The sequence below is a fragment of the Oryza sativa genome, chromosome 6 (assembly GCF_034140825.1).
Source record: "Oryza sativa Japonica Group chromosome 6, ASM3414082v1".
NCBI classification, from domain to species: domain Eukaryota; kingdom Viridiplantae; phylum Streptophyta; class Magnoliopsida; order Poales; family Poaceae; genus Oryza; species Oryza sativa.
Genome location: NC_089040.1, coordinates 31776720 through 31790459, shown reverse-complemented (window position 1 = coordinate 31790459; position 13740 = coordinate 31776720). Strand labels below are relative to the sequence as shown.

The 13740-nt window shown below is 39.1% G+C and overlaps 2 protein-coding genes across 7 annotated transcripts; both read left to right on the top strand.

Moving 5' to 3' along the window:
- Nucleotides 1-1093: 1093 nt before the first annotated feature.
- Nucleotides 1094-4831, top strand: LOC4342121 (cyclin-B2-2-like). The gene is made up of 12 exons (NM_001421948.1): nt 1094-1244; nt 1970-2016; nt 2100-2229; nt 2319-2363; nt 2441-2486; nt 2950-3078; nt 3174-3311; nt 3393-3482; nt 3558-3779; nt 3863-3961; nt 4059-4237; nt 4333-4831. The coding sequence occupies exons 2-12, from the start codon at nt 1983-1985 to the stop codon at nt 4478-4480; spliced, it is 1260 nt and encodes a 419-aa protein (NP_001408877.1). The 5' UTR covers nt 1094-1244; nt 1970-1982; the 3' UTR covers nt 4481-4831.
- A 1638-nt stretch (nt 4832-6469) lies between these two features.
- LOC4342119 (protein LAZ1) lies at nt 6470-12957 on the top strand. 6 transcript variants are annotated; one of them, XM_015785425.3, is made up of 10 exons: nt 6470-6744; nt 7084-7153; nt 9656-10008; nt 10113-10169; nt 10274-10382; nt 10463-10647; nt 10735-10823; nt 11436-11697; nt 11822-12073; nt 12165-12957. In XM_015785425.3, exons 3-10 carry the CDS (start codon nt 9859-9861, stop codon nt 12498-12500), a joined length of 1440 nt encoding a protein of 479 aa, XP_015640911.1. In that variant the 5' UTR covers nt 6470-6744; nt 7084-7153; nt 9656-9858; the 3' UTR covers nt 12501-12957. The 6 variants fall into 6 exon arrangements, with proteins under 6 accessions (XP_015640911.1, XP_066167289.1, XP_015640909.1 ...); XM_066311192.1 differs by having other exon boundaries at nt 7068-7153; nt 10113-10174; XM_015785423.3 differs by having other exon boundaries at nt 7048-7153.
- Nucleotides 12958-13740: the final 783 nt, after the last annotated feature.

Here is a 13740-nt window from a genome sequence, read left to right as displayed (position 1 = left end):
TGTTTATTTTTTGCAAAAACTTCTATAGGAAAGTTACTTTAAAAATCATATTAATTCATTTCAAGTTTTTTAACTAATACTTAATTAATCATGAGCTAATCCACCACTCCATTTGCGTGCCAAGAGGAAGACTCATAAGAACACAACCTAATCACGTTCCTTATGTCCTTAGTTGTTTCAAAGATAATGAAAGCTTTATTGAACTCAACTAATTAAATTACACATGATATAAACATGGCATAGTTTTGTAAAGTTAGATCTTTGGCAAAAAAAAAAGGTCATTCACACCTATTGTTTTCTAATTGGCTTACTAGCCACTACAAAATTTTGAATTTTTTTAAACCTAATTTTAGAGTTGGTTTTGGAGTTTTTTTTCATCGTAGTTTCTTTTCTATCATTGGCTTTTGAATTGCTAAGAACATAAATATAAACTTTTTAACTATAAATTATTTTTGGTTGCTTCGTTCATTTTTTCACGGCTTATCAGCTGCAAAGTAAAACAGTGGGTCTATTGTCGAAAGAGCACACATATTTCCCCCGGTATTCTGCGTGTTGGTAAACAGAAAATTATAAGAATATATTGAAAACCTAAGATTCAAGGGCTAACCAAATTGTACAAGTTACTACCATGATTTGTATTGTGCGATATATTGAGTGGGGCCATGATATATAATTATCTTTGTAACAGGGAAGATAGTTTTTGCAAAATCTGTTGCATTCGAATCAAGCAATATTTGTTAATAAAACCTGACATGACAGTAGGGGGGGTGCATTTAAAGGAGAATTGTGAAGCAAGTGACTAAAAATAGACCCCTAAAAGGTGTTGGCTGGCGATGAGATGAGGAGGGGAGAAGGAAACAAGTGAGACCAGCTTCTAATTTGAAAGCACATGTGGGAATCGGGCCTTGTGGGGTGCGGGTAGCCGTTAAGGCCGCGGGGTGACTCCTCCGCCGCAGGATGCAGATCCGACGGCCCAGATCCCACGACCGTTGCGTTTAAACAGGAGAGGCCGGGTGAGCCCTTGCCTTTTCGGCCAAATTACGCCTTCCTACCTCCCCTATTTTATCTCTCCTTTGTCTCCCCTCTCCTCCGCTCCTCCAACCACCGCAGCTCGCACTCGCAGCTAGGCCTCTCCCCTCTGCTGCTTCTTCTTCTTCTGGAGCATCGAGAGAGAGAGAGAGAGAGAGGGGGAGAGAGGTGGCAGGGCAGCAATCTTCTTCCTCCTCTCTCGTCTTCTAGATCGTGTAAGGCTCCTTCTTGCGGTAGATTGATGCGTTCTTGGTCGGAAATTTGGGCTAGAGGAGGAGATTTTCATTTTGAGGGGTTTTTTTTGATGTGGTTTTGCGTTCGATTTGGTTCCCTGAGCTCGTTTTCCCTTGGATCTCCGCTTGGATGGAGACGTGGACGAGTAATTCAGGGAAAAAGATTAGCAGCTAGCTGAAATCGAATCGTCGGTACTCTAGCCTGTAGGATTGGTTCAAGATTAGATCTTTGATGTTTTTGATGGGTTCTTCCTCCTGGTTTTTTCTACCAAGAACGGAGGAAACTCGACAGGGAGATGATTCCGCTTCTTGGAAGGCATGTTCAGCAACTTCTTGGACAGCCTTCCTTTTTTTGTGGGTGTTTTTTCTTTTCTTTTATTTTCTGCTGTGGAATTTCTTCGATCTCTCCACCCTGACGAGAGAGTTCAAGCACAGCAAGTCTCTCGAGTTGGAATTACGAGGGTTCTAATCTGTTTCTTCTCTTGGTTTCTGCCATATTTGACTTCTTGGGGGTCGTTTCGTGGTCAAAACTGGAATTTTTAAGACATCTAGCGAAATATCAGGAGCGAATTCAAATAATAATGTCTTGCCTTTTGTAGATCCGCGTGGCTCGTAATGCTACATGTTCATATCGCTGCCTGTTTCTTCGATTTCTGACAAAAAAAGCGTTCGTGTTCTGACAAAATTTCGGTTTGGTTTTTCTACAGTAGAACGTCAGCAATGGAGAACATGAGATCTGAGAACTTTAACCAAGGTACCAACTTTATCCGCATCTGGAATTCAGGCTTGTTCTGTGTGGCCTTTGTTTGCTGCTCTAACATGTAAATTTGGGCGAAGGTGTTTCAATGGAGGGCGTCAAGCATGCGCCCGAGATGGCAAACACCAACAGGAGGGCTCTGCGGGACATCAAGAACATCATCGGAGCACCTCACCAGCACATGGCTGTGAGCAAGAGGGGTTTGCTAGAGTAATTCCGCCGAGCCTTTGTTTCAACTTTGATTTCTAATCTGCTTTTACAGTTTCTCTAATGGGTCTGAATTTCTTGACATGCTTCAGTAAACCTGCCGCTAAGAACCAAGCTGGACACCGTCCTATGACGAGGTTTGAGCTGTTCTTGATCTTACCGTTCTGTACTGAATTAAGTGAAATGTTTTGTGATAAGTTTGATTTTTTGACAGGAAATTTGCTGCAACACTGGCAAACCAACCCTCCAGTGCTCCCCTGGTAATTACTCATGAAAGCCATATTAAAGTTGTTGCTATATTGATACTGCTGCTGTTCTGATATGTCAACTTCCCCATCATATATCCAATGCTTTCCTAATTGTTCTTTAGGTTTGCTGTTGTTTTGATATGCTCTGAAAATGCTGTGCTCTTTCTATTTGATTTTGTTTAACTTTGAATTAGTACATGTGGTTATTCAGATTTACATGCAGAAACTCGAAATGGTAAATCGGAAAGTTGCAAATGAGATATTAATGTTGCCTGTACACTGCATCTTCTAATTTAATCCAGTGATGTAGAATTTAGTTCGAATGACAGCTCTAGGACTTAACGCCTACAGTTTTCTGACTTCTATTTACATATTCCATAACTAGTAAATTTACAGATGCATAGCAGAACAACAATTCTGTGAGCTGCTTTGAACAAATACTAGTAGTCTGAAGAAGCTGTCTTTATTGTGGCAGGCACCCATTGGAAGTGAGAGGCAAAAAAGGACAGCAGATTCTGCATTTCATGGTCCAGCAGATATGGAGTGCACCAAGATCACATCTGATGATTTGCCATTGCCAATGATGTCTGAGATGGACGAAGTGGTAAATGACATGATATACTTGGAATGCATTATTTAGCAATTAGCACTTGGTAGGTAGGATTCATCACTAATCAGCAGTCCAACTTGTTATTTCAGATGGGTTCTGAACTGAAAGAAATTGAGATGGAAGACATTGAGGAGGCAGCACCTGATATTGACAGCTGTGATGCAAATAACTCCCTTGCAGTAGTTGAATATGTTGATGAAATTTACAGCTTCTACAGGAGGAGTGAGGTAACTTTTTTGTGGAACCTGAGAAGTTGTTTTGATGTGTTACCTGGGTAATCAATCTCATTGCAAATTCTGTGTGCACAGGGTTTGAGCTGTGTCTCTCCTAATTACATGTTGAGCCAAAATGACATAAATGAGAAGATGCGCGGCATTCTCATCGATTGGCTGATAGAGGCAAGTATTTCATTCAGCATATTCATCATGTGGTTTGGGAATTCTTAGTTTCTGACAATAACTTGACCAATGCAGGTGCATTACAAGTTAGAGCTATTGGATGAGACCCTCTTCCTTACTGTGAATATCATAGACCGATTCTTGGCTCGCGAAAATGTGGTGCGAAAGAAGCTTCAGTTGGTTGGCGTGACTGCCATGCTGCTCGCCTGCAAGTATGAAGAAGTGAGCGTTCCTGTAGTGGAGGATCTTATCCTAATCTGCGACCGCGCCTACACAAGAACAGATATTCTCGAAATGGTAAGAAGAATACTGTACCTGTTTTTTTCCAGAGCGATCGATATATGTTCAGAGAAGTGAAAGTGTCATTTGTATTTGTGCAGGAGAGGATGATTGTAAACACTCTTCAGTTTGATATGTCAGTTCCAACTCCATACTGTTTCATGAGAAGGTTCCTCAAGGCTGCACAATCTGACAAGAAGGTAGGACAAAAACACACTGGTGCATCCATCTTTGTATTGATATACAGTAGCTTTGCTATGTGAGTGCATTGTCTGACCCAAGTGCCTACTGAAACAGCTTGAGCTCATGTCTTTCTTCATAATTGAGCTGAGCCTTGTCGAGTATGAGATGCTCAAATTCCAGCCGTCAATGCTGGCGGCTGCTGCCATCTACACTGCTCAGTGCACCATTAATGGGTTCAAGTCCTGGAACAAATGCTGTGAGCTGCATACAAAATACTCTGAAGAACAGCTGATGTACCAAAACTGTCCCCAATTCCTGCATTTCAGTACCATATAAACTAAAACTGTCCTCTTGTACTGACAGTTATTTTGTTATCTTTGCCTTGCAGGGAGTGCTCCAAGATGATGGTTGAGCTCCACCAAAAAGCAGGACATGGGAAGCTTACTGGAGTTCATAGAAAGTACAGCACATTTAGGTATGGTTGCGCCGCAAAATCGGAGCCCGCCGTCTTCTTGCTCAAGAGCGTGGCACTGTAACTGATTGGCTCACTATACACACTCTAACTACTTCCATGGAAAGAGGGAATGAGGGGTGTATATATAGAGGCCGGCTGCTTTGATGAAATTACAGAGAAGAGATCTGCATATATGCAACAGCTGTTGCAAAGGATTATTTGATGGGTGGGTTGGGTTGGTGCAATGTGTGCCTTTACTTCCAATAACTTAACATCGTCGAGACATTGATCTGCGTTTGGATGTTTTAGGTTGCTTCCAATTAAATCTGTTGGAACTTGATTTCATGTTGTATTTAAGAGAATTATTCTTCATTTGTTCTGTGGCACATGCAATTTGCCAATAAACATTAATTGAATTGCCTGTTCAATCATCTTGAGTTGAGTCTACCTCTACTGTGGTCTGTGCCATTTTACCATGTTTTTGGTTATGTTCTATGAGTAAACTTCTCTTTGCACCAGTTTGTTAGAGAAATTCAATTCTGAACTCTTTGTGCCCAAAATTTGCCTTGCTTTTGGCTTGGAGAAAGCTGCTTGAGGTTGAAGCAGGCATGGTTTTCAATTGATGACAATATGCAGTGTTGTCAATTGGATTCACATAAAATGCTCCACTATATTCTACCGATGCTCAGATTTGCACTAAAAATGATTGGGGGTACTTTTCTTGATTCAATGTGGAGCATAACAAACCTGAACATTTTCCTAAGCTCTAGACAGTTGAAACCCAGAACAGTAACTTGAGGAGTTTAGGACACAATTTTGTTGGTGTATCCTGATGAGTTTGAATGTCTGATCAACCAGAAAAGGCAGGAAAACATATGAAGTTTGGCAGAAGCACTTTCATTTTGCAAAACTTTCTGACCATTTGCCGATCAGTGTAATGAACTGAATGAAGCGGCCTGACGCCTGTTGGTGTTTTTATGGGACTTGTAATAACTGTATTAGTTCCTGAACTGAAGTATGTGAATGAGCTCTGAAGTTGACTATCCGGTATAGCTGACATTCGGTACACGCACTTTGCCAGAAGAACTGATATGATGGGATAAGTTAACTGCGGATCTGATTACTTTTCTTTAATGTGATAAACAATCCAATCCAATGGATAATCTGATTAATTTTCTGTCATAATTCATAAATGGCCATGGCTATGAGAAAAGAAAAACAAGAAGATGAATGAGAGAACTGGAGAGTTCTGGAACAGGCCATCAGATTTAGGTAAGAGAACGAAAGGTACAGTACAATTAGGCCAATTTATTAAAGGGAAAAAAAAACACGGCACAACACGAGTTAATAAACAATACTTGGATCGATTAATCTCCGTCTCCCCAAGCAATCGTCGCCGGAGGGGAACGCCCCTCCACTCCAATCGCCGCGGCTGCGCCAGTCCAACGCCGGTCAGGAATTATATCTCTCTCTTGATTTATTAACACCTTTCTCTGATTTTTTTTGTTTTGTACTACTAGTACTGTGAAGTTTCTAGTTTCTTGTTTTCAGTTTTTTTTTCTTGTCATTTTTTTTCTCTTCAAATTATTCCTTTTGCACTATATTTCAACTTGAATTTTTTGCTTCAGGAATTCATCTTTTTTATTTTTTATTTTAGGCCTTATTTAGTTCCAAACTTTTTCTTCAAACTTCCAATTTTTCCATCACATGAAAATTTTCCTACACATAAACTTTCAACTTTTCCATCACACCGTTTCAATTTTAACCAAACTTCCAATTTTAACATGTACTAAACACACCTTTAATCCCCCTTCATGTTTTTTAAAGATTCAATTTTATATGGCTTGAGCTATCCTATCCTACCGCGGATAGTATTTTCACCTTGAACTCGCAATACTATCCGTGCAGTAAAATAATAATAATCAATCTTAAGTATGAAAGATTCATAGAAAAAATAAGAGTAGATATATAAAATTGTTTCGGTCCCAAACACTCACCAAATTTTTTTATAAGAATATCGTAAAATATATTAGAAAATTCTTATAGTTCAGTTCAAAGTAGTATTAAAATCATCGAACGTATCAGATCGAGAGCACGCTACGCCTACGCGGGAGGGTTCCTCCTCCTCCGCCCCCCATCCATCCAAATCCAATCGCCGTCGTCGATCCCCTCAGCCCTGCTGCCGCCGCCCCCTTTCAGCGCAAATCGTCGATTTCCCCCGCCTCCATCTCCCGCCGCTCGCCGCCGGGACCCCGCACCGCAAATCGTCGTCCTGCCTGCATCTTCGATTCCCTCCGCCGCCCGTGGTTCCGCTCCTTAGCTGCCCATCTTCACATCTCCCTCAAGGTGAATGCTAACTTGAGTGTTGATTGATCGATGGTATTCTTTTTTTTTCTTTTTGGATCTGTGTATTTGCGTGCTGATGATTCACTAGTTTTATTAATAATGTTGATTTATGTTGGCATGACACAAATCATAGCTGTGGAAGTCTTTCAATATGCTTCCGTGTCTTTTCATGCATACATAATCTTGTTGTGACTTTTATAGTCCCCAATTTCACTTCTTTTTAGTTTATGATATTTTATATTAGATAGTTTGAGAAACAAAATTTACCAGTTAAAATGTTTCCAGCTACAAAAAAATACTCAGGTTTCAGATCATTTTTCGAGGTTGGAATTGCTGCAGGATCAAGCGAAGCCTCGTCAGGCCATGCCCTCGTCTCATTCCTCAGCTTGCAGAGTCCAGTTCCAAGCAGGTACAATATACATCCTCCTAACAAATCAATCTCTTTGGTTTTTTTATAAGAAATAAATACTAGTTTGCAGTGTATCAGTGACCCTATATTCCTGCTTATTGGAGTACATACATATCTGATAATTGGCGTGCATCTGTGATCAGTTCCCTAGGTTTAGATCCATTGTGTTCTTTAGATTTAGAATGATCATTGACTATGTGAGCTCTTTTGAACCTGTAGGAACCAAATCTAAAATAATATTCCATGTACACAGTTTTGCCCGAATAAATAAATAACCTGATCCACATATTCTCCATTCTATTTGTCTACTTCACTCTAGTTTTGTCTCATAATATGCATTGTTTCTTATATCCAGGATTGAATCTTCTCGCCCATACAAAACTGAATGTAGGTTCTGCGTATTTCTCGAAAATAGAAAAAAGTATGAATGTGCTAGGCTTGCCTGTTTGATTCATGCATTGTAATTCTTTTCATTGGGAATTCTGCCATTTAAAGTCAAGGATATATGCAGAAATCCCATTAGTGTTTGATTAATATATAGATTATAGAGTGGTACGGTTTGTTCAAATATATCCCTCAACCACTAATGCCCTTCAATTTCATTTCACTTATGCAAATAACAATCAACTTGACATCACCCTCTAAAAGCACGAGGAAATGATGTAGTACAAGCAACAATTGTTTTCATGTTTCCCCTCGTACATCTCATAAGTAGCTCACTCAAACTTTTGCAATAAACAAACTTCTATTCAATAATGCTACAAGAACTGACAATTTGCAATTTTAACATTTACCTGCCACATCTTACTGATATCTTAACAGAAAATTACTTGCCACAGGTAGCAGTTCTTTTCTATTTTGTTGGATCCTTTTTTTACCCCTTTAATAATAATTTTGATGTACATGGAAATTATGCAATCTGAACATATCAAATGTTATACCATGAGTGTTCAGTGCTGAATTTCTGCCCAGAATACATGAAGCTCATATGCTGAATTTTTTATCATCACTATGAATTTATGAAATATGCCCTGTAAAGACTTGAAAGTTCATTGCTGAATTTCCGAGCTTTTACTATTGTTCTAAATTTCCGGAGATGTACTACCAGGATTTGAAAGTTGAGTGTCCCTCACCACATTGCATCTTGTTCTTTAGATACATTTCTTAAACAGAGGAGCAATTAGAACAATCAGATTTATACCATAGGAGCTTCATGTATTCTAGGAAGTGAAAGAAGTTTAAAATCAGATAAAATGGTTTATGACTTGTTCTATGGTTTGGTTCTTTGTAGAGATTTTTTTCTGGAGCTAAATATTCTTAACCATTAAGCTCAACATTTTTTAGCACGCGGTGTTTATTCTGCTCTCTTTCTTTTTGTTTCCACTCATTTTCCAAATATTTATGTGCAAAAAATATATGTTGTGGAATGTTTTACATTTAGATGTGTGCACCTTGTTGCAATTTTTACTTCTTTGTTCAGCCACTAGCTCACAATGTGTTGCATAATTAGAGTTGTGCAGCGCACTTGATATATAGAAATTTATATTGCATTATATTGTGAGAAAGAAAGCTTCTGTACTCGGTTGTTTCACTTTTAATTATCACCGTAGCGTTAGCACGGGCTTGTAACTAGTAAGATAAGGGGAAAAAGTTAGTTAGAGACCTAGATTAGCAAGAAAAAAAAAGGGGGGGGGGACAAGAAAGGAAAGATGGGCCCAGATCAGCATAGACTCCAAAATGTTGGAACCAAGTGCTCTCTTCTCTCATGACGAGATTTCTCACTTCTGAACTTCAATTTCTCGTCACAAATCGCCTGCTAACTACGATTCCGCCCCACCACCTACCCTTCTAGTCTCATCAACAATGATCTAATTATGCAACACATTGTGTGTTGCATAATTAGATCATAAAGCTCCTCTCCAAATATATTCTTCTCCTAACTCCTGCTCCTCTCCAAATTCTAATTAGATCATAATTAGAATGCAACACATTCTTCTCCTAACTCCTGCTCCTCTCCAAATCCCAAATCCCATATTCCAAATCCAGACGCAACTTTGATCGTTGGATTCTTCGGCTTCTTCCTTCTTTTATTCCCTTCACTTCATAAATTGGCTCTCCTCTCTTGCGGCACAAATCTGATCCTCCAGGTTTGTGTTGTTTCAGACCGTAATATCTGTTCTTCGATTCATTGCCCCTCCTTGGGCGGATTCTCCTTTTGCTCCTCAGTGGGGCACTCTATAGGGCTATTAGCAGTAAAATAGATTGGTTTCGATGGAAATTCGGCAGAAATTTGCGTTTTTTTTTTGTTTCTGATTCACGGCGGCATCAAAGTTAGGAGTTTGATTGGAAAGATGCGATTTTTGTTTTGCTTAATTTATGAGCCTCGTTTTCTCCAGATTTAAATTCGGCTGGTACTCCTTTCTATGGAGGGCATGTCCTTGCTGCTGGTCCTTCTGATCTGGGATTTGCCCATAAAAATTTCAGTCTTTTTTGTGCTTGCAGTTGAATACTACCGTGCATTTGGTGGAAGAACATAATCCTACCTCTTGGTGTCTGCCTCCTAATAAAGGACTCCAGTATCAGTTGGGGCTTGTGAATTATGATACTTTATGAACCATATTGTGAAACAGGAGGAGGCTGTCAATATATTGGTAGCTCTAATAGTGGCGTACTTTGAGTAGAATTGAGGGAGACAAGAGAGAACAATGGAATTGGCAGAGCAGCTGTACTCAGTTTTCAGGAGCTATGCGCCCCCTATTTGGGCTTCAATCACCGCTGGCATTTTTGTCATCACCTCGCTTTCACTATCTCTGTTCTTGCTGTTCAATCATCTGTCAGCCTACAAGAACCCAGAGGTGCAATCAACATTTACAATTTGAAGCATTGTGTTCATATATCTGGAGCTGTGTTTGACTTGCTATTTTGGCTCATTGGTGCCATATTTGTGTTCTTTTTACAGGAGCAGAAGTTTCTTGTCGGTGTTATTCTCATGGTCCCATGCTATGCGGTCGAGTCGGTAAGGTGCTATGCTATGTCTTTTTTATAATATTACAATCACAATGTCGGATGAGACAATTTTTTTTTTACTCTGGTAGTAACATTTTATGATTATTGTTTCAGTACATATCATTGGTGAATCCATCAATTAGTGTTGATATTGAGATTCTGCGAGATGGCTACGAGGCATTTGCTATGTACTGTTTTGGGCGGTATCTAGTTGCTTGCTTAGGTACTCCTTTTTCCAGCAATTTCCACTCCAACTGTTATTATCATTACATTAGTCCTTATATGTAATATTTTCATTGCTAGGTGGGGAAGATAGGACAATTGAATTTCTGAAGAGGGAAGGCAGTTCAGGTTCTGATGTACCACTTTTAGACCATGAAACTGGACAACGATATGTGAACCATCCTTTTCCAATGAACTACATGCTGAAACCTTGGCCTCTAGGAGAATGGTTCTACTTGGTTATTAAGTTTGGGCTTGTTCAATATGTACGTGGCTCTTTATTTCCTGTTCTTTTTAATTTTCAAGTGTCTGATGGAAATTCAAACTAATGCATTCTCTTGTTCCTGGGACAGGTGATAATAAAGACAATTTGTGCTATTCTTGCGGTGATTCTTGAATCCTTTGGAGTGTACTGTGAAGGAGAGTTTAAGTGGAACTGTGGGTAAGAGGCATATACACATGAAGGGCGTTTATTTAATTCATTTAAACATTTTGTTCAACATTCCTTGCATAAACTTTTTCTCATTTATGCTGCATTGCTTCCATACAACTTTTGCCTCTAGAGCTTTTTAATCCAGTTAAAAATTATGCTGTTTTTTTTTTCTTTTAAATTATGGATATGCTTGCATGTTTCATTGTGGTATATCACTTCCTGTACCTTTTACTCGATTTCAACTTGTGAGTTCAAGCAACATTCAACATTTATCTGTAAGTTCTACAATTACTTTTCACAGACTACTATAGATTGCCTTGAATAATCTTTTCTCTGGCACAGAGTGTTCTGTGAACTCTTAATAGTTTATTTTCATATGCCTTTCACCGCACGAAAAATATGTTTATACATAACTCAGTTTTATGCATTAGACTGCAAATTTCTTAAACCACGGTTTCAGTGGACAAATGACATGCTAGCATTGGTGAATTAGTTCATGCATCAGTTGCTGTAATCATGAAGCAGTTAAAATGATGTTTCCTTTTCGTTTTTTTATTGTTACTCAGTAAAAAGTAGGAGCACTAGCTTGCTGATGCTGAACTAATAACCCCTATCTACCAGGTACTCTTACACTGCTGTGGTTCTCAATTTTAGTCAGTCATGGGCCTTGTATTGTCTGGTTCAGTTCTATGCTGCCATAAAGGATGAACTAGCCCATATAAAGCCTCTTGCAAAGTTTCTGACATTCAAGTCTATAGTCTTCTTAACATGGTGGCAAGGTGTGGTGATTGCATTGCTGTACAATTGGGGCTTGCTAAGAGGTCCTATTGCTCAAGAGTTGCAGTTCAAGTCCAGTATTCAGGACTTCATTATCTGCATAGAGGTTGTCGATTCCTATTTTACCGTGACAGTGAAGGATTTCCTGTTTATTCATTTAGTCATGCTTGTGTCTTTTTTGTTGTCCATTTGAAACAAACCCTAACTAGTTGTTTTGTCATCCAATACAGATGGGAGTTGCTTCTATTGCCCACCTGTATGTGTTCCCTGCCAAGCCATATGAGATGATGGGTGATCGTTTCATTGGAGGGGTTTCAGTTCTCGGAGACTATGCTTCAGTTGATTGCCCTCTAGATCCAGATGAAGTTAAGGACAGTGAGCGACCAACCAAGACTAGGCTTCCCCAGCCAGGCGATCGTGTCAGATGCTCCACTGGCATAAAAGAAAGTGTTCGTGACGTCGTACTTGGAGGAGGAGAATATGTAAGATAAAGATGCTAGCTCCTCATTGCTGTCTCCCATCAATTTTACTTCAAAATATGTTTCTTACTGTAACATTGACTGAATCTTGCAGATTGTGAATGACCTGAAGTTCACCGTCAATCATGCTGTGGAACCAATCAATGAAAAGCTGCACAGGATATCACAGAACATCAAAAAGCATGAGAAAGAAAAGAAGAAAACAAATGACGATAGCTGCATAAATTCACAACAATCCTTGAGCAGGGTAATCAGCGGTATTGACGATCCTCTCCTGAATGGGAGCTTAAGTGATAATAGTGGTCAGAAGAAATCACGGAAGCATCGCAGGAAATCTGGGTACGGGAGCGCAGAGAGTGGAGGAGAGAGCAGTGATCAAGGATTAGGTGGGTATGAAATCCGAGGGCACAGATGGATTACTAGGGAGTAAGGATTAATGCTCTGAAACATGAATTTCTTGGTCTGGATCTTCCTTGGAGGCTAAATGCTTACTACCACGCAAACAGATGACAGAGACTCGAATTAGGTTGAAACCTAGGATCTCTTTGTGAGGACACTGCAATGCTGCAGATTGAGCTAGCAGATGACATTATCTCCAGGTTGTTCAACTGACATTTCAGATGCTAGGGTCTTGATGATAAACATTGCAGGCATGCATGCATCAAATTGTGAAGCATGGCAGGTTAACTAATTCATGCTTGCATTATCAGTTGTAAAGGACAGTTTTTTCCACAAAAGTATATAAGATTCTGATTTGAGGAAGAAATGTCTTGCAAGCTTTGTTTTTGGTGTTGTCAAGTTTTTGTTATATGTACTTACAGTATATTGTTCATTCTTTCATTCAAATAAATTATAAAGGAGGGCGTCCTTTTACCTCCCTGGCATTAGATGAATGATTTGCACCGTAGGTAAATCCAATCATTGGGATATACCGCATTTGAGTTGAGTTGCGTCAGATCATGACAGAATGATAACTGCTCTGAGCTTGCAATTTCTGTAACATCCCAGTTAACGCAAATACATTTCAAGTGGCTACTTTTTATCAAGAAGACAATAAATTTCAAGCAGATTAAAGTTGAAGAGGAAAATAAATATGCAGTTCTTTTCTTATCTTTTCTTCAAGGTTTCATCCAGATGTCCTTGAATCCTTTTTTTTTTTCTTTTTGACAAGAAAACATATGCCTTTGTGCCGGGAATTAATGGAAAAAGAACCTTAGTTAAGCTGATCACGCGACAGATTTGGCACAATCACGTTGTGCTACATAACACGCATACAAAGTGATTATCCTCCTAGGATGCTATGAGTCACCAAAAGCAACTGATAACAAGACGTGAGAGTAGGCCCTGTTTAGATGGGACTAAAACTTTTAAGTCCCTATCACATCGGATGTTTGAAAATTAATTATAAATATTAAACGTAGACTATTAATAAAACCCATCCATAATCTTGGACTAATTTGCGAGACGAATCTAATGAGCCTAATTAATCCATGATTAGCCTATGTGATGCTACAGTAAACATTCTCTAATTATAGATTAATTAGGCTTAAAAAATTTGTCTCGTGAATTAGCTTTTATTTATGTAATTAGTTTTGTAAGTAGTCTATATTTAATACTCTAAATTAGTGTCTAAAGACAGGGACTAAAGTTAAGTCCCTGGATCTAAACAC

Coding starts and splice junctions, on each gene's coding strand:
- LOC4342121 (NM_001421948.1), top strand. CDS start 1,983: ATGGAGAACATGAGATCTGAGAACTTTAACCAAG. Junction 3,962..4,058: donor CTGCACAATCTGACAAGAAG/GTAGGACAAAAA, acceptor CTACTGAAACAG/CTTGAGCTCATGTCTTTCTT. Junction 4,238..4,332: donor TACTCTGAAGAACAGCTGAT/GTACCAAAACTG, acceptor TTTGCCTTGCAG/GGAGTGCTCCAAGATGATGG.
- LOC4342119 (XM_015785425.3), top strand. CDS start 9,859: ATGGAATTGGCAGAGCAGCTGTACTCAGTTTTCAGGAGCTATGCGCCC. Junction 10,009..10,112: donor CAGCCTACAAGAACCCAGAG/GTGCAATCAACA, acceptor TTCTTTTTACAG/GAGCAGAAGTTTCTTGTCGG. Junction 10,648..10,734: donor AGTTTGGGCTTGTTCAATAT/GTACGTGGCTCT, acceptor TTCCTGGGACAG/GTGATAATAAAGACAATTTG.